This window comes from Colius striatus, chromosome 3, assembly GCF_028858725.1.
Source record: "Colius striatus isolate bColStr4 chromosome 3, bColStr4.1.hap1, whole genome shotgun sequence".
Taxonomy (NCBI): domain Eukaryota; kingdom Metazoa; phylum Chordata; class Aves; order Coliiformes; family Coliidae; genus Colius; species Colius striatus.
Window position 1 is genome coordinate 15,163,559 of NC_084761.1, and position 17,613 is coordinate 15,181,171.

General features: G+C 52.5%; 1 protein-coding gene across 8 annotated transcripts in view; it reads left to right on the forward strand.

Moving 5' to 3' along the window:
- The window catches only part of MPRIP (myosin phosphatase Rho interacting protein), an 80,695-nt gene that overhangs the window by 51,823 nt on the left and 11,259 nt on the right, over nt 1-17,613 (forward strand). For 6 of the 8 annotated variants that reach the window (XM_061993812.1, XM_061993811.1, XM_061993813.1 and 3 more), the window contains 7 exons: nt 691-747; nt 2,067-2,135; nt 2,353-2,442; nt 2,870-2,979; nt 7,273-7,858; nt 8,762-8,878; nt 11,869-15,747. In XM_061993812.1, the coding sequence (XP_061849796.1) occupies nt 691-747; nt 2,067-2,135; nt 2,353-2,442; nt 2,870-2,979; nt 7,273-7,858; nt 8,762-8,878; nt 11,869-15,747 (4,908 nt within the window). The remainder of the gene's footprint in view (nt 1-690; nt 748-2,066; nt 2,136-2,352; nt 2,443-2,869; nt 2,980-7,272; nt 7,859-8,761; nt 8,879-11,868; nt 15,748-17,613) is intronic. The other 2 variants (XM_061993818.1, XM_061993819.1) reach the window with 1 other exon arrangement.

Genomic DNA, 17,613 nt, shown 5'->3' on the forward strand with positions numbered 1-17,613 from the left:
TTTCCTCCTCCACTGTGCAGCACGTGGAGCAGCTGGAGTAGCTCAGCCTCGAGGGAGCAAAAGCATTTCCACCACATCCTTTCCTGCATGCAGGCAGGGCTGGGAGGAAGAGCTGGCAGGACTTAGCCCACGCTGTCTTAGCTGCTTTTCTCAGAGCTTCAACATCCCAATGCACCCACTTTGGAGGAAGGAGCAGGTGTCGTTTGTGTGCTGCAGTGCTGGGATTCCCTGTGTTTCCAGCCTTGAGAACTCAGTCTTTTATTGAACCCTGCAGCCTTGCATCAATAGCACATTGTTTGTCCTTTGTAATATAGAATAGAGGGACAAAGCTGTCTGCAGTTTTGCTCGTTCCTTGCTTATCCTTCCTCTATAATGCTGATGTAGCAGTAGGAAATTGCAAAAGAAGTGCTAGGAAGGGGACAGCCTGAAGAAACTGTACAGCAGCCATCTGTCCCTCCTGGGAGTGAACATCTGCACCCTTTGGTGCAGCCACCACCAGGTACAATGATCCAGTTTGGACCAGATGGCCTTTAAAGGTCCCTTCCAACCCAAACTGTCCTATGATCCTATGAATTTGATTGTTACTGGTCTCTCTTAATGCTATGCTGTGTTTTGTCAAACTGTTGCTGCTGTCTTTTGGGTGCAAATGCTTCTTCCTTCCCCTCTGATCGCCTCTCCCCTTTCTTGCAGCCTGACCTGCTGAACTTCAAGAAGGGCTGGTTGACAAAGCAGTACGAGGACGGGCAGGTGAGTCTGGGGGAAGCTCTGCCCATGGCTTTGGTCTTCAGTGGCACAGTCGGTCCTGGTTTCTGGCAGCTGACACTCTGATGCTGTGGCTGTGCCTGAGACTGCCAGCAAAGCCCCCGTGTCCTTTCAGGGTAGATTATTATTGGACTGTGCTCCAGATGTGAGAAACCAGATGCAGGTGCTTAGGCAGAGCAGCGTCAGGGAATCTGTACAACACTGGAGTGAGGCAGCAATGGTTATGTGCAGGCCCTGTGCAAATGGTGTTTGTCTTGGAGCAAGAATAGCTGGTGCTCTGTCCTGGCAAGGTTTCAAAGCCTCACAGCTGGATATTGTGTCCTGGGTTTCTAGGTAGCCAGGGCAGCTTGGATAGCAGCGCTGGTTTCATGTTCCCATTCTCTATTAGTCCCATCTCCCTTGCGACCCAGCAACCTCTTTGGCGTCAGTAATGAAGCTCAGATAAGGTCTCCCGAGCGCCGGGGAAATGGCAAAGCCAAGAAATAAATAAATTGAGAAGAGCTGGCACTGAGGGAAGCAGCTGCTGCCAATTTCCTCCTGTCCATTCCCAGAGGGATGCAGGATGTGCTGCTCTATCTGAGCCTTACAGACTGGCACTGATGCCAAGGCAGCATGGGTGCCCTGGCTGTTTGCAAACCTCTTGTCCCTGGATTTCCTTCCCTCCTGCTCAGCCCATTGAGGGAGAAAGAGGACAACTCCTCTGCAGCTCCACTGCGGGTACCCACTGATGTGTTGGGCCCTGGAGTTCGGGACACACGTGTAGGCAGCCAGAGTGGGAGTCACTGCTGGAGCCAGTGCTTTATTAGCTGAAAGCTGCCTCGGGTGAGCCTGTGCCTTGCTGGGAGCATGCAGAAGGTGTATAGAGCAAAGGCCAGGAATAGGCTCCAACTCAATTTCTAGGTACTGCAGAAAAAAAACATGAATGTTTTATTACTTTTTCTTTAAAAAAACTTCTTCCAAGGCTTTAGGTACAGCCCCTGAAAGCATCCTGTCACCTGTGGAGCTGATGGGAAGGCTCTAGCTGCCCCCATGGCTCTGGCACCGTTTCACGTGCAGGGTTGGTGCCACTGAGGGACCGTTGCAGCGTTGGGGAAATCAGGGTCCTGGAGGTGCAAACCATCAAAATGTCCCTCAGTGCTGCCTGCTTGGGTCTCTCCTTCCCCCTGAGAGTGCTGCTTGGTGCCGAGCTGGGAGGGGAGAGGCTGCAAGCGGTGTCTCTACTGGGTGGCCTGTAATGAGCTGCCCAGGCTCTGTTGGTGTGGAAGGAGCAGGACTGTAACTGCCCCATCTTGGTTGTTTCCTAGTGGAAGAAGCACTGGTTTGTGCTGACCGACCAGAGCCTGAGATACTACCGGGATTCAGTGGCGGAGGAGGTAAGTGTCGTCCCCATCAACATTCAATCATCGCTCTGCACCCAGGGGAGCCCCAGCTGCTCCCAAATTCCCAGGCAGCTTGTCTTCCCAGATGCTGAGGTGCTCAAGCTCTTCAGGGCTTTGTGCTTCACCAGGACCTGCTGTGTGCCTCCGTGCCAGCCCACTGTGTATTGGGGTTGCAAAGCATTGTGGCTTACTTTACCTCTTCCTTCTGCAGGCAGCTGACCTGGATGGGGAAATTGATTTATCCACGTGCTATGATGTTACCGAGTACCCAGTTCAGCGAAACTACGGCTTCCAGATCCATGTAAGTAAAAGGTGGGGAGGACGAAGAGTCTGACTGCAGGACAGCTGATGGGGCTACTCTTGCTGTGCCAAGGCTTTGCGGATACTCATCTGTGGCAAGGGAAACAACTCTCCAAACACCTCAGAGAGGGCACCCAGCATCCTCCACGGGGCTCCAGAGAGCTATGGCCTTGGGTTTGAGGGGCAGTTTTTTGGTTCACAAGAAATGAATGGGGAAAGGGAAGGTCTTGTCTCAGCCTTAGGGTCTCAAGTATGACAAAAGTAACCTTATTGCTGAGAAACAGTAATTCTCACCATGAGTGCGCTGGAGGACGGAGGGGCTGGACTCAGCCTCTCTGCAGCTGAGGTGCCGGGTGCAGGCTGGTGTTGATGGGAAGGTGCTGGTGGGTGCAATCAGCTGCTCTGAGCTGGTCCTCCTCTCTCCCTAGACGAAGGAAGGGGAGTTCACCCTCTCTGCCATGACGTCGGGCATTCGCCGCAACTGGATCCAGACCATCATGAAGCACGTTCGCCCCACCACTGCTCCCGATGTCACAAGGTAAAGGGGGGAGTTTAGCAGCCCCTGCAGTTGTCTGGTTTGCTGTGCAGGAGTAACTCTTCCATTTCTGAGCCTTTCCTCTTTCTGAGCCTGTCCATTCATGGAAGCTGCAGCTCTTTCTCACATCCGTCTCTCCGGGCTTAATTTGGATACACTTTGTAGGATTGCTGATATGCTGAGTTACTCTTACGTGTGCAGATTTCAAAGAGGGTTGAAAATGTGGCTTTAATTTGTGTATAGGAATATGAAATACTGTTTCTATATCAAGGCTCCTCTGGATTCCCACCAGGTATTGTGAAACCACTTGGATTCAGTTGTGCTGGGTTCCCCCTTTCCTCTGGCTACTGTTCAGCATGAGCTGCCCATCCCCTCCACGGGTCACGGCAGCACGAGCCCAGGGTTCAATTTAGAAGCTGTTTGGCTCTGATACATTTTAAACTCCAGCCAGCAAATCCTCTTCCCTCCTCTTTTGATCTTCCAGTTAGCTGCCACAGCTCATTCCCCTTACACGTTAGTAACACTCGCGCCTCCTCCTGCCATCAGTGCCAGAGGAAGGGACCCCTCCCCACTTCACAGAGTACCTCTGTGAGCACTTGTGGCTGCGGGCAAAGGGTTGTTTGACCTCCTCACAGCCAACCGTGCCAGCCACGCTCCTGTGAGCCACCTCTTACAGGCTTCCCGGACACGGCCACACCATTAACTCCGTCTCCTGTCCTTACCATAGCTGCGGCGAGCAGGTTTTTTGCCAGGTTTGTCCCCGCCTCGATGGAATGGCTCTTCTCACCCGGTGCTGTTGAGCTGGAGATGCTCCAGCCTCTCCTGCCCCGTCCCGCTTGGCACTCAGCCGCCGTTTCCCAGCCCTGCCCGAGCTCTGCTGGATCTCGCGGGGGTCTCGGGGAAGCCGCCTCTCTCCTCACTCCTCTGTGTGTTTGATTTCCATGCAATCCCAGGAAAAACTTCTCTTTGAAACTATCCGTGCTGAAGCCCAGGTTGGAAAACTGTGTTCTCTCCTGTATTAACGTTTTGTGGTTTGTATATCTTGTGATTCACTGCATGCTCCTCCTTTTCTGCACCTCAGATGGGAAATGCTGCAGTTTCCATTTATTTTTCTTTCTTTTCTTTTTTTTTGTTCCCCACTTTTTTATTTTTTTTCTTCAAATAAAAGCCAGAGAGAAGGGAAGAAGCAGCCTGGTCTTGACACTTGATTTCCCCACACTGGTATCTTCCGATGTGACTATATATGAAGATGAAGACCAAGGAAATTTGAAGGGACCTGTCTGCCTTTAAAGAGCCAGATATATTTATAGCTTAACAGGTTACTGCAGCACGTAGTCCTGCACTTGTTGTCTTTGCATCTGCTCCAAGCCCACATGAAGTGATTTGACTTGGCTCACCCTTGTGAGAGGGTCCAAGCGCCAGTACCAGTTGGGCAGTAACTTGTTACGCTGCATAAATAGACCGTGAATGTCAATCCTGAGCTGGGGAAAATAGGTGCCCTTCTGTTGTTTTCCACCGAGCTGGTTTCGGGTGGGGTAGAGCCTGATGTGGGTTAGTCATGTTGCTGTGAGCTGAAGGGCTGTGCCGTGCGTGTTCATCCGGTGCCTGCACACCTTCACCGTGGCGTGGGGTATCCGTCCCATCCCTCCTGGCTGGGGCATGTCCTTAACACACGTGAATGGGGCTGCTGGAAAAACAGCCTGCCAAAGGCTTCTGATGGAGAGGTGGCAAACATCCGCACAGTGCAGCCGGGGTGCAAGAGGGAGGTTAGTCTGGATGCTTGGCAGTGCCAGCAGGACAGAGGTGTACATCCCATCCCCGAAGTTGGTCTGACTCCTGCAGCTCTCTGCCTTGTCTCTCCTTAACCTGCTGCCGTGTCTCCACCAAGCCAAGCACACGTTTTCTTGGTTACTCAAGTCCTAATTACTGTTTATATTGCTGCATGTGTCAGCGCCCATGGCGGGGGGACGGATGCTGTGCTGCTCCCTGTGCTTGGCAGCGGTCTGCAGAGACACTGACCGCCCTCTGCCGATGATGGCTGTGCAGATATGAAACACCCACAAGAAAGGAGGTGTCTGCTTCGTGGCCAGGCCCTTGTTCAGCTCACAGCTCTGCTGAGGCTGAGTTCCCCAACGTTCCCTCCAGTTCCCTGCAGCCTTTGTTTGCTTTGTTGCCTGCTGCCACAGTGTGCTCAGCTCACAGCTTGCCCCTCTCCCACAGGCACTAGCATTAAAAGAAAATAAAAATCTTGTCTTGACCTGTAAATACCATTATGACCCCCCCAATATGATGTGAATTAGTTTATCTGGGATGGAGGAGATGTGAAAGGCTCGAGCAGAGTTAATAGCCATGGAGTACTTGCAGGAGATGAATCGAGAAACTTGGTCAGTCTTCTGAGTCTCTCAGCTCAGTTCCCAGTGGTTGCCCCTCCGCTCCCTGACACACATCTCATGGCCTTGAGAGAGCAGCAGAGGAGAAACAAGCTGGTGAGAGATGTCACCTCTAGAAGTGCCGGGGTTCTTCCACGTGGTATTTAGAACAGCATAGTTTCTGTCTCTCAACAGCATCCGAGGGGCCCCAGGACCCCCTTTTTTTCCCTATCTCTCTTCTCCATTTTAAGACTCCATCTCATCCCCACTTTGCTTATTTAAAGCACAGCTGTAATCAATAACTGACTCCAGATTTGAGGGCCTGGCTTTGATATCTTCTAATGGTTGAGGAGTGAGGAGATTTCATCTTGGTGCCTGTTGGGTTTATTTTATTAGCCACAAGTGACAGAGCTGAAGGAATTAACCCCGAGCTGGTTTTAGCCTGTAACTGCCAGGGTTTCTTAAAACCCAGCTCTACTGAGCCCGTGGTAGTTTGATCACGGATGAAAGTGCATCGGAAGATACTAGCCCTGGACCCATGCAGAGTCATCCATTCTTTGTTTTGGGCGTATGCACATACCTGAGGTTGTTGGCTGTGCAGCTGGGGTGTGTTACCGCGGCGGGAGAAGCAGCTGTGCTGCTGCTGCTCCCTCCCAGTCATGGCAGTCCTGGTGCATGTGGTCCCATGGGTCGGATCCCCATCAGCAATCATTTGCCTTCAGTGAAGAGCTCGGGGAGCTGCTTTCCAACTCTTCCCACTGTGTCCTTCTAGAAAGCTTGTGGAGGCTGCGCTGGATGCCAGAGCCTGCGGGGATGCTGTGGTTGTACTGGAAGGAGGGATGGGGCAGTCAGCCTGAGCAGCAGGGCTGTGCCTCGGGAGGCATCTCGGGCACTTCTGATAGCAAAGAGGGTTCAGCAAATACCTGCCACTCCCTCGGGATGGGCTTCCTCTGCAAACTTAGCATACTGCTGGTTTCTTTTTTACTTTTGATCTGCATGTTCCGAGGCTGGCATGTCTACGTTTAAAAGCTGGTACTGCATTATGGATTATCCACAGGTTGGAAACGGGATGGCCTTCCCCTCTTAACTTTCCCTGCCTGACGAGTATTTTTCCCCTCTCAACCCACCACCCTCTAACTCAGCAGTAAAAATCATTCCTTGCTTGAGAAATGGGCGTTTTCAGTGACTTCCACAGTGTGTTGAATAACTCTTGCTCTCCTTGCTGCACCAAGAACTGCGCATATGGTGTGCAGCTCCCGTGCCGGGCTGGCTGCCCGTGCTGCCCGCAAGACTGGTTTCTCCCAGGGGAGATCTGTGCCTTCAGTGCAGATAGTGGTATGGAGAAGTTTTGCCAGGCTCAAGGAAAACCTTCTCCCTGTTACCCAAGACCTCTGGGAGCTGCTCTGTGCTTCTCTGCCCAGCAGTGATGAAGCCAGACTGATTTTTGGTGGGACTAGTGGCATCCTCCCTGCAAGCCCATGACTGCAGCCACCTCGACCAGCGTGTGTGTGTGCATGGAGCTCCACAGCCAGGGAGCTTTCGCAGCCTCTTCCCTGCCTGGCAGGACAGGTCGGGATAGCAGCCTCGGCTGTGGGATGCTGCTGGGTCGTGGCTGCTGGCCCCAGGGCGGCTGCTGAGGAGGAGCGAGGTCGGGATCAGACGCTCTCTGAAGGCCATGGGTTGCCCAGGAGACGCCAGGGCCGCTTGCACCAAGGCTTTGCACACCAGCACGACCCTGGGGAAGGGCAGCAGCGGCTCCTACACCTGAGAGGTGGCAGGAGATGGAGGGGCAGGGGAGCACACACGTGGCATTGGCTTGGGCTTCCAGCAGCCCCTTTTCACCTGGCTCTTCGAGGCATGTGTGGGAGTGCCTGGCCCTCTCGAGCATCCACTGATGCTTTCCTTCACCCTCTCTCTGTCCTCGCAGCTCCCTGCCGGAAGAGAAAAGCAAAACAAGCTCTTCCTTCGAAACCGGTCCCAAGCAGAGCGAGAAGCCGGACGTGGAGCAAGCCGAGCTGGACCCGGAACAGAAGCGAAGCCGCGCTCGGGAGCGCCGGCGAGAGGGACGATCCAAAACGTTTGACTGGGCAGAATTCCGCCCCATCCAGCAGGCCCTGGCGCAGGAGCGCGCCAATGCTGCCGACACCGCCAAGAGCGGCCCCGCCGCGCTCCCCAGGGACAGCGGTGCCGCCGACGCCGACCCGGGCGAGCTGGAGCGGGAGCGGGCCCGGCGGCGGGAGGAGCGGCGCAAGCGCTTCGAGATGATCGATACCGTGGATGGGGCAGGCTCAGAAGAGGCCCTGAGGATGGAAGTGGACCGGATCCTGCCCATCCCAGCTGACATCAAACCGCAGAACGTCCACGTGGAGATCGAGCAGCGCTGGCACCAGGTGGAGACCACCCCTCTGCGGGAGGAGAAGCAGATCCCCATCGCGCCCCTGCACCTCACCCATGCCGAGGACCGGGAAGAGGGGCTGGCGAAGCAGCACTTGACCACGCTGCTGGAGAAGGAGGTAAAGCGGAGGGGGTGTGTGAGGTGCAAGCTGCCCACCCAAATACCCTCAGGCCCCTCTGGTAACTGTAGGAAGCCTGAGTAAGGCTTAAAACAGCTGCATCTATCCCTGCTTCAGAATAGCAGCGAGCAGGCTTGCTGTAGGGTCCCCTGGGAGCTGCCAGGGCACACATCCCTGTCCATTCCCATACAGCTCTGCCGACAGCTTTCATGTTCCCACAGCTTCAGAAAGGGCTGTTCTTGCAAGGCTGGTATTTCGTTACCCCCTCCCATTTAACTCAGCCTGCACTTCTGTTGGTTGTTAGCCAGGCTGCCTCTGATGAGATGGGTACAATTGATGTCTATCAACCAGACTAAACTCAAGGTCATAATTCTGGGTGCTTCTGCAGCTGTAGAGATTTGTGTCTGCAATTACAGCTACAAAACAATAAACTAGCTTGAGTTGTAGCAAACAACACAAAGGTTCCCTTTTTGTGGAGCCTACATCAAACAAAAACCAAAAAGATTTTGGGAAAAGAAAGGAGGAGATTCAGCTCACTTGGAAGAGGTCCACTCCTGGGATAAGGAGTGTTCTTAGTTGGGATTAAGGTGTATTAGCTGGAATGAAAAGGGTGTAGGCGTGGAATGGCCAGGAGCATGGCCAATCTGAGCCAGGCTGAGATTTGCTGGGGTTGTGCCTGGCACGAGCTGGTGCCAATCATCCTTTGCTGCAGTGAGCTCCCCTTTCAGCAGGGAGGGATTTTGCCTGGCAAAATGAAATCCAGATCCCAGGGCAGAGCAAATCAGCGGTGCCATCAAAAGCCCCATTCATTCTGCTCTACCTCCCCTCCAAGCTGCTCACTCCTTATGGCTGACCCTCTGCCCACCCACCCCCTGGATGCTGTCTCTGTTCGTGTCTCTCCAGCTGGAACAGAAACAGAAGGAGGCCCTGGAGCTCCTGGAGCAGAACCGGCACCTGCAGGACCAGCTGAAAGTGGCACTGGGCCGGGAGCAGAGCGCCCGAGAGGGCTACGTGTTGCAGGTAGGAGAGAGGGGAGGAGAAAGAAATCCGCCTTCCTCTGTGCCCAAGGGGCACCCTCGTGGGCTTCGGTCCAGGGTGTTTGTGGGGTCATCCTGGTTGACTCAGAGATTAGCACCACTGAGTGGGCTTCAAGAGGTTTGATTGCCTTACAAACATCCTGTAGCCTTACCAGAATCATCTGCTTAACAAACACTCTGATCTGGGACACAGTAGCCAGAAGATGGCATTACCTGGTGGCATCCCTGAGGGAAAACAAAGTGCAGCCATGGTAAACAGACAGGACCTCAGCAGAGTCCTCCTTTCATCCATCCTGTACTATGTTTGCCTGTGCAGCAGCTGTTTCGCCCTTTCTGTGCCCTAGATGTTCCCCTCAGGCAGTGAGGTGCAAATAAAGCTTTCTAAGCATCTTGTAACCCAGCAGTTGCTCCTGGCTGAGGAGTCTATGTGTGGGTTGCATGGGCAAGCACAGCACTCACGGGCATATCTGCTGGGCACATTCTCTGCAGCCAGAGTGGGTTTTGCGCCGGGATCACTTTGGTGGATCCTTCTGTAACAGGATGCCTTTCCTCATCAGCAAACCCTGGAAGTGTGTTTTGGAGATTCTGGCAAAAGAGACCAGAGAGTCTCTTGGGAAATTTTTCCTCTCTTCCAAACAAAGCAGACTTTTTCCAGCCTTTTCTCTGGAAGCATCTGTGCCCAGAGGAGCCATGAAGCCTGCAGGGCAGCTTCTGGTTGCTCTCATGGGTCCACAGTCCTGTTTGGTCCAGGGGCAGCATTTTGACCTGCGCAAATCTGCGTGGCCAAACTGGCTCTGGATCAAAGTGACTGTGCATGGCTGCATGCTGCACTCCTGTGGCAGCAGATCTGGTGTCAACAATGAACCTTGTGGCCTTACTTCTCACAGGAGAAGTTTCTCCTGAAGAAGTTGCACAGACAGTGAAGCCAGCCCAGATAGGGGGGCATCTTGTCTTCTTTGGCAGTGGTCTCCTTGGGGGAGATATTAACGCATTTATTTCTGGAGCCCTAAGCTGACAGTCCTTGTTTGGAAGAGTTCCATTTTCACTTGGCAGTGTTGGAAGCATAACCAACTCCCACTTCCCTGGGGCAAAGCCATCTGACCTTCTATTGCCTGGAGCCTGGAAAAAAATCAGGGAAATGGGGTAAAATGCGGTTGCTGAATCCACCATCAAATTGGCCATGTTAAAATTGGCCGTGGTGCCTCAGTATGAGATGGGGAAAGAAGGGAAGTCTGCAGAAGGGCTGAACAAATCATCGCTGTGGTGAGAAGTGACTCAGACTTTGCCCTAGAAGTTGGACAGGGCTTTTGGAAGGGTTGGAGGCTTTTGCTTGCTCCCATCTACTTGTTCTGGGGATTTCCCTTCTGTTTCCCTCCGAGCAGAGGGATTAAAGTCCTGTTTCAGAACGGAGTGACCCCACCAAACCCTGCTAGGGTGGAGAGAGTGGAGTTGCCGGGGGGTTTCCTGCAGCCCCAAGCTGCAGGCAAACACCACAGTGTTTTTTTGGATAGACCCTCTGAATATTATATGCCACCCACCTCCTTCATGCCTAGTTTTAGAGAGGTTCCTACATTGTCTATGGGGAGAGGCGATGGAAGAGCTTGACTGCTGCTGCCCAGGGGGCACCAGCCTCTCATTGGCAGTATGACCAGACCCACAGGGACCCCCAAGCGCTGCCCTGACATAAAAGATGCTGCACGTTTGCTAAGGCATCTGCTGAGATACCCACCCCAATGCATGTGCCGTGCACCGAAGCCTCTCTGGCCTCGTGTAACCCCTCTCTTGCTCTGGGCTTCCTTGGGACGGGACACCCTGACTTTGAACGGGGAGGAACAGTGGGAGCTCCTGCTCCTTGTAGAGGGACCGGAGACGTCCCGTGGCGGGAGGGAGGGGTCACGTACTAACCTGTCCCAGACGGATGTTCTTGCATGTTTTTGGTGTAAAGCATGAAATTTAACTTAACATAACTGAGTGTCACATCTGTGGGCTTTCCTTATCAGCAATCAGAGTACAGCAAGGCAGGCCAAATTCCTAGGCTTAACGCTGTGCTTCTCTTGCCTCTTCTGTCTGTGTATTTTTTTCAAAGATACATAATTTCTGTCGCCTTTTGCATGACTCTCTCTGTGAGTTTTCTCTTTGCATGCTACATTGCTTTGGTTTGAATCTCACAAAGGTTGGTTTCCTTCATTTTACATCCTCATCATACCTTTTCCCTGCCTTCACTTGTCGGGCTTTTTATTTTGTCCTTTGTTGGTTCGGTTTGTTTTCTTTTTTTTTTTCTTTTGCAGGTAGAGAAATTAGATCCTCCCTAGTCTTAAACTTTAGCATAACAACATCTCTTTACTGCGATGAGCAGCCACTAAGTCCTGTCTGGCAGTCACAGAAATGACATCGCCACGCCAGCTGCCCTGTCTCCCTGCGTTTGGGTGGGATGTGATGTCATTTGCTGTCACCTCACTTTCTGTTGTTGCTTTTGGTCGGTAGGACTGTGTTACCTGAACTGTGCACTTTTTGTTTCACAACAAAACAAACATGCTAAAAAGCAATTCCTTTCTTCTCCACCTGTTCCCATCCCCTCCTCCTCACCCTACCCGTTTTTCTCTCGTCTGTCCGTCTCTCTTTTACTGCTGGTGTTTCTTTTTCATTGTTTTTTGGTTCTATTTGATTTTAGTTTGGTTTGGTTTTTGTTTTCCTTTTAGCCTGTTAACTGTACAGCTGTTTTGATGTTGTGGTCCATGTTTTCTGTTACTTGGAAAGCAGTTGTCACTCATTAAAACAAAACAAAAACACAAACAAAAAAGTTGGTTAAAACAAACAAAATTGTGCCAAGAACAAATCATCCCAATTGGAGCATGTGAGTAGCAGCCAAATCGCTGCAAGGAGCTTTTCCGTGGCCTGCCTGGCCAGAGGTGTGACACTCAGAAGGGAGAGCCAAGAGTGTTACTAATCTAGTATTTAATCGATTTTTTTAAGACCGAGGTGGCCTCGCCATCAGGTGCCTGGCAAAGGCTCCATAAAGTCAACCAAGACCTCCAAAACGAGCTGGAAGCCCAATGCCAGCGTCAAGAGCTGATCAATCAGCAGATTCAGTCGCTGAAGCGCAGCTACGCCGAGGCCAAGGACGTGATCCGGCACCACGAAGCCGAGATTCAGAGCCTGCAGGCGAGGCTCAGTAACGCGGCGGCAGAGCTCTCCATCAAGGAGCAGACGCTGGCCAAGCTCAGGAGCGACCTGAGGAGCGAAAAGGAGAAAGCCAAAGAGCAGCTGGAGGAGTGGCAGCACGGCGAGGCCACGCTCAGCTCCCAGCTGAAGGCCAGCGAGCAGAAGCTGAAGAGCGCAGAGGCTCTGCTGCTGGAGAAGACCCAGGAGCTGCGGGACCTGGAGATGCAGCAGGCTTTGCAGAGGGACCATCAGAAGGAGGTGCAGCGGCTCCAAGACAGGATCGCAGACCTGAGCAGGCAGCTGAATGCTAGCGAGCAAACACGGATCCTCATGGAGGAGAAGCTGCAGAAGAACTACGAGGCCTTGCTGGAGAGCTGCGAGAGGGAAAAGCAGGTTTTACTCCGGAGTCTGAAGGAGGTGGAGGATAAGGCCAACGAGTACGAGAACCAGCTGCAAAATAGTGAGCAGCAAATGGAGATTCTGCAGAAGGAGAAACTGAGTGCAAAATTTGAAGGCAGCGAGCTTGTCCACCAGCTGGAGGAGCAGCTGGTGATGAAGGAGGCCAGCATCCAGAAACTCACCGAGCACATCAAGGAGCTCGAAAGAGAGAGAGATCAGATTAAATGTCGATTCCACGAGCTCATGAATCAGGTTGCAGAGTCAGATAACGAGGTTGCAAAGCTGCAGGCAAAGTTGAAAATGCAAGAGACCAGCTACCACAATCTGGAGCAGTCGTTCGAGGAGGTGTCGGATCAGTTCCAAGGTGTGCAGAAGGTGCTGAAAGAAAAAGAAGAAGAGCTGAGACACGTTAGGGAAGTGCACTTGAGAATTGTGGAGAAGAAAGATCAAGATCTTGGTGAGGCTTTGGTTAAAATGATTGCTTTAGATAGCAGTTTAGAGGAGACTAAAGTAAAGCTAAAGGCCAAGGAGGAGGCTTTGAAGAAATTAGCTAGTGTAGGCGCAGGTCCCTGTGCTGAGGAGGTGGAAGACCTCGGCCCCAGCCTTGAAGCTGACGAAAGTCATCCAGCCCAACTAGGGCAGCCTCTGCAAACTCAGGATGTCCTCCCAGCTCTGACGTATGCGCTAAAGGAGGAGGAGGATGAGGTTCTCGAGACCAACCAGAAGCAGGCAGAGGAATTTGGCTCCCCGTCCAAAGCTGTAGAGCTCCAGGACCAAGAGATGGTTCAGAAAGTTTTAGCAAAGCCTGACGTAGGAATCATGGGGACCAAGAGGCAAAGGATCCGTTTCTCAAGCATCCAGTGCCAAAAATACATCCACCCAGACGGATCAGAGAAAAACTGGACGAGCAGTACCTCTTCAGACACGAGCCAAGACAGATCCCTGTCTGAGGAGAGCATGTCATCAGAGCCAGCTCTTGGTTACCCATCGTCAGGGACGAGCGACTCTGAGACGTATCTCTCCATCATCCATTCCCTGGAAACCAAACTTTATATTACAGAGGAAAAACTCAAAGATGTAACGATGAAGCTTGAAAGCCAGCATGGCCATAATCAAGAGACACTCATCGCCCTCCACCATCAGTGGGCCAGCACAGAGACTCAGCTGCGGGAACAACTCCAGACCAGCTTATCCCAAGTCAGTGCTTTGATCTCACAGCTGGAGAGTGAGAGGCAGGAAAAGTTCAAGCTCATAGAAAATCACGTTAGCGAGCTAGGAGGTTTCCAAATGAAAAACCATCAAGCGCTGACTTGCTTGGAGAAGTGCAGGGAGCAACTAAGATCTTTGCCCAAATCAGAGAAGGATAAGGAGGGCGATTTGTTCCTCGTTACTCTGTCCAGCATGGAAACAACCTTATCAAACGCAATCCAGGCCTTGAGAGGGGCACCGGTCCCGGCAGAGAGCCAGCAGAGTGAAAGCCTTATCTCGGAAAGTCCCTCTCCAGAAGGAGGAGTTCTGGGAGAAGAGGAGCACGTCGTCTCCAAGGAGCAGCGAGTGGAAATGTTTGACGCCGGCCAGCTGAGATGGCTTTCTGAGAGAGTGGCATTTGAGGCCTCTCTCATCAGCCAAATAGCGGAGTCTTTAAAAAATGCAAACTCCGAGATAGCTCAGCTTCTGAGAGAGATCCAGGGAACGGCTGAGGTGGGTTTGTTGGAGCCAGCAAATGTTTCTCACACAGCAGTCGATTTGGCTGGCGTCCTATCCAAGAAGCTGCTGCTGGAAGGGGAGTTCTGGAGCCAAGTGGAGGAGCTGAGGGTGCACTTGAGCACCAGAGAAGGAGATGCCGAGGACAAAACAGAAACAACAGGTTTGGGCTTTTCTCCGTGTTTTCTCAGTGCTGTAGCAGATGCTACATTGATCAAGGCAGAACTTGGGTTTGTTGCACAGAAAATGAGAGAATCTTTTCATCAGAGACTAAAAACAATTGAAGAAGACTTGCATAACACCAAAACAGCTCTCCAGCAGCATAAATGCATGTTGGAGGAGATCATCAAAGCGTACAGGACTCCTGATTTTGACAGAGTTATGCACCAGATTTCTGAAGCACTTGAAATTCAAAAAGATGCTTCAGAAAGAACCCAGATCTCCTGGGACAGGAGCTGTCTGCACATGGCTCCGTGTCACGAATTAGCCAAGGCAGAGGAGATCAGCAGCTTGCCGGATCGTGGTGGTGAAGCTCTTGTTTCCATTCAGGAAGATCTTGCCCAACAACTAAAGGACAAATCAAACATTCTGAAGGAGATCTCTGTTGCCTTACTCTCTCTGCCTCCTGAGGAGGCCGTGAGAGACTGTCAGAAGCTCCTGAAGATATCTCAGAGTCTTTCATACCATTCGTGCATGGGAGACCTTGAACGGTATTCCTCTTTGCTAGTCCACGATGCAATTGTTCAGGCTCAGGTTTGTTACGCTGCTTGCAAAGTCCGACTGCAGTATGAGAGAGAGATGAAGTCCTACAAGGAGTCCTTGCAGGGCATGGACGCGCTCTGCCAGGAGCGTGTGAAGACGGTCTCTCTGCTCCGGGACGAGTACGAAGACTTGCTTAGGAAGCAGCAGGGTGAGTATGGCGAGGTGATCGCCATGCTGGAGAGGGAGAACGCTGATCTCAAAGCAAAGGTGTCCCAGCTGGACAGTCAGCGAAGGCTTTTGGAGGAAGAGGAGCATAAACACAGCAAGAGCTTGAGCGAGTTGCAGGCACGGTATGAGGAGGAGATTCGAAACGTGATAGAGCAGCTAAACAGGACAGAGGATGCTCTGAAGGCTGAGAGGACAGAAGGCCTCAGCCAGCTGGATGCCATCGTCCGTGACAAGCAGAACATGGAGCGGTATCACCTGGAGCAGATGCAAATGCTGGAGGACAAGTTCCAGGCCAAGATCAAGGAGCTGCAGGTCGTCCATGGCGAGGAGCTGCAGGCGCTGCAGGAGCACTACAGCCAGAACCTGCAGCGCCTGCAGGAGACCCTCGATGAGTACCAGAGGCAGCACCCAGAGGCGTCCACCACAACGGGCCTGGGCCATGGGCACGCCTGGGTGGCCGGTGAGGCGGATGGCACCGGGCAGGGCCCTGGGCAGGGCCCCGGCGGCGACCCGGACTCCATGCACGGCCTGAGGGAACGCATCCAGGAGCTGGAGGCCCAGATGAACGTCATGAGGGACGAGCTGGAGAACAAGCATGTGGAGGGGAATGCTTCTACATTGAGGGAAAAATACCAGAAAGACTTTGAAAACCTAAAGGTCTTGATACGTTTAACACTTTATACTTTCTGCTGCTGAGTGCGCGGGAGGGTGCGTTCAGTCCCGCGGTTCACTTGCCGAACCCAAGAGCATTCCCCAAAAGACCGGCATGCCAAAGCAAGCCCCAAAGCGTTAGGCCTCTGTAAAGCATGGCTGTGTCCTTTTCTCCATGCTGGGGTATTCTAAATGAATTGTTGAGGGCTTGGTCTCAGCAGGAGGGTCGATTATTGGAGGCTCTCTCCTTCAATGTGAAGATCGTCGTGTTTCTCCTCGTTCCTGAGATGCACCTTTTGTTCGTAACTTCCCTTTAAAAACATTCCTCAGCTCTGTCTTTCCCAGTCTGATCAAATCTCCAGTCTGTCTCTGCTGCCCTCAAAGATGTAGGGATGAAGTGGAAACTCGGTGCTCTCAAAATATACGTCCCTGGGGAAAGTAGCTGCAAATGGATGCCAGATTCTGTAGCAAAGCAAAGCTCCTCTGCACGAGGCAGTGAGAACTGCCCTGGTGCTGTACACCAGTGGTTCTTTACACAACAAACAGTGCACAGTTAAGGGAAACCCAGCCTAGGTGCAGAAGTGCCATCGTTCAGATGTGCTACCAGTCAGGACTGGCTGTGAAACTCACCCTAGGTAGCACAGCATCTAAAAGACTCTCTTGGGTTTGGTGTTTTGATTTTCATCAGGGAGCATTTCCAGTTAGGAAGTGGGTTTAGAGAAGTATAGGATTCTTGGCAGCACCAAGTTAGGCTACAGGCTGAAGGGGCAGCACAGCAGGCTTTACACAGAGGCCATGCCCACAAGGCTTCCGTGCAGCAGTCATTTTTCGGTCAGGAAGAAGATGGGAGAGCTTGATTCCAGCCATGATATCCTTGGTGCACATTTGGGCTGGGGGAAAATGTGGCTCAGCTCCAGCCACAAAGCTGGGTTTAGCCTGGCTAGAGCAGTAGTTCTGCTGCATCCCATCAGGGGTGAATTGGGTGTCAGGGGGAGGGGGAGACTGCTGGGGAGATGGGAGTGAAATGGTGGTGTTTGCTGAATACCACCTTCTCCATCTTAACCCTTAGGAAGGAAAAGCCTTTCTTGAACCCCCCTGCTCACGTCAGTGGGACACATGAGTAATGCCTCATCCTGTGAGCCAGGTACCAAACTTGCACCTACTCAGCCAGGCCAGATGGATGAGCCAAGGCCAATCGTATGAGGTGTAATAAGGCCAAATGCCAGGTCCTGCACATGGGCCTTAAAACCCTACAGCCCAGGGGCAGAGTGGCTGGAAAGCTGCCTGGAGGGAAAGGACCTGGGGATGTTGGTCAAGAGTAGCTGGACATGAGCCAGCAGTGTGCCCAGGTGGCCAAGAAGGCCAATGGCAAGAATAGTATGGCAAGCAGGACCAGGGCTGTGATTGTCCCCCTGCACTAGGCACTGGTGAGGCTTGCACCTTGAGTGCTGTGTTAAGTGTTGGGCCCCTTGCTACAGTAAAGACACTGAGGTGCTAGAGCATGTCCAGAGATGAGCACTAGAGCTGGGAAGGATCTGGAGCATAAGTCTGATGGGGAGCAGCTGAGGGAACTGGAGGTGTTTAGTCTGGAGAAGAGGAGACTGAGGAGAGACTCTCTGCAGCTACCTGACAGGAGGTTGTGGTGAGGTGGGAGTCAGTCTCTTCTCCCCGGTAACAAGTGTGAGGCCTCAAGTTGCACCAGAGGAGGTTTAGATTAAATGTTAGGAAAAGCTTCACTGAGAGAGTCATTGGGCACCGTCCCAGGCTGCCCAGGGAGGTGGTGGAGTCCCCATCCATGGAGATATTGCAAAGCCGTGTAGCTAGGTACCGAAGGACACGGGTTAGTGCTGGGCTTGGCAGTGTGAGATCAGT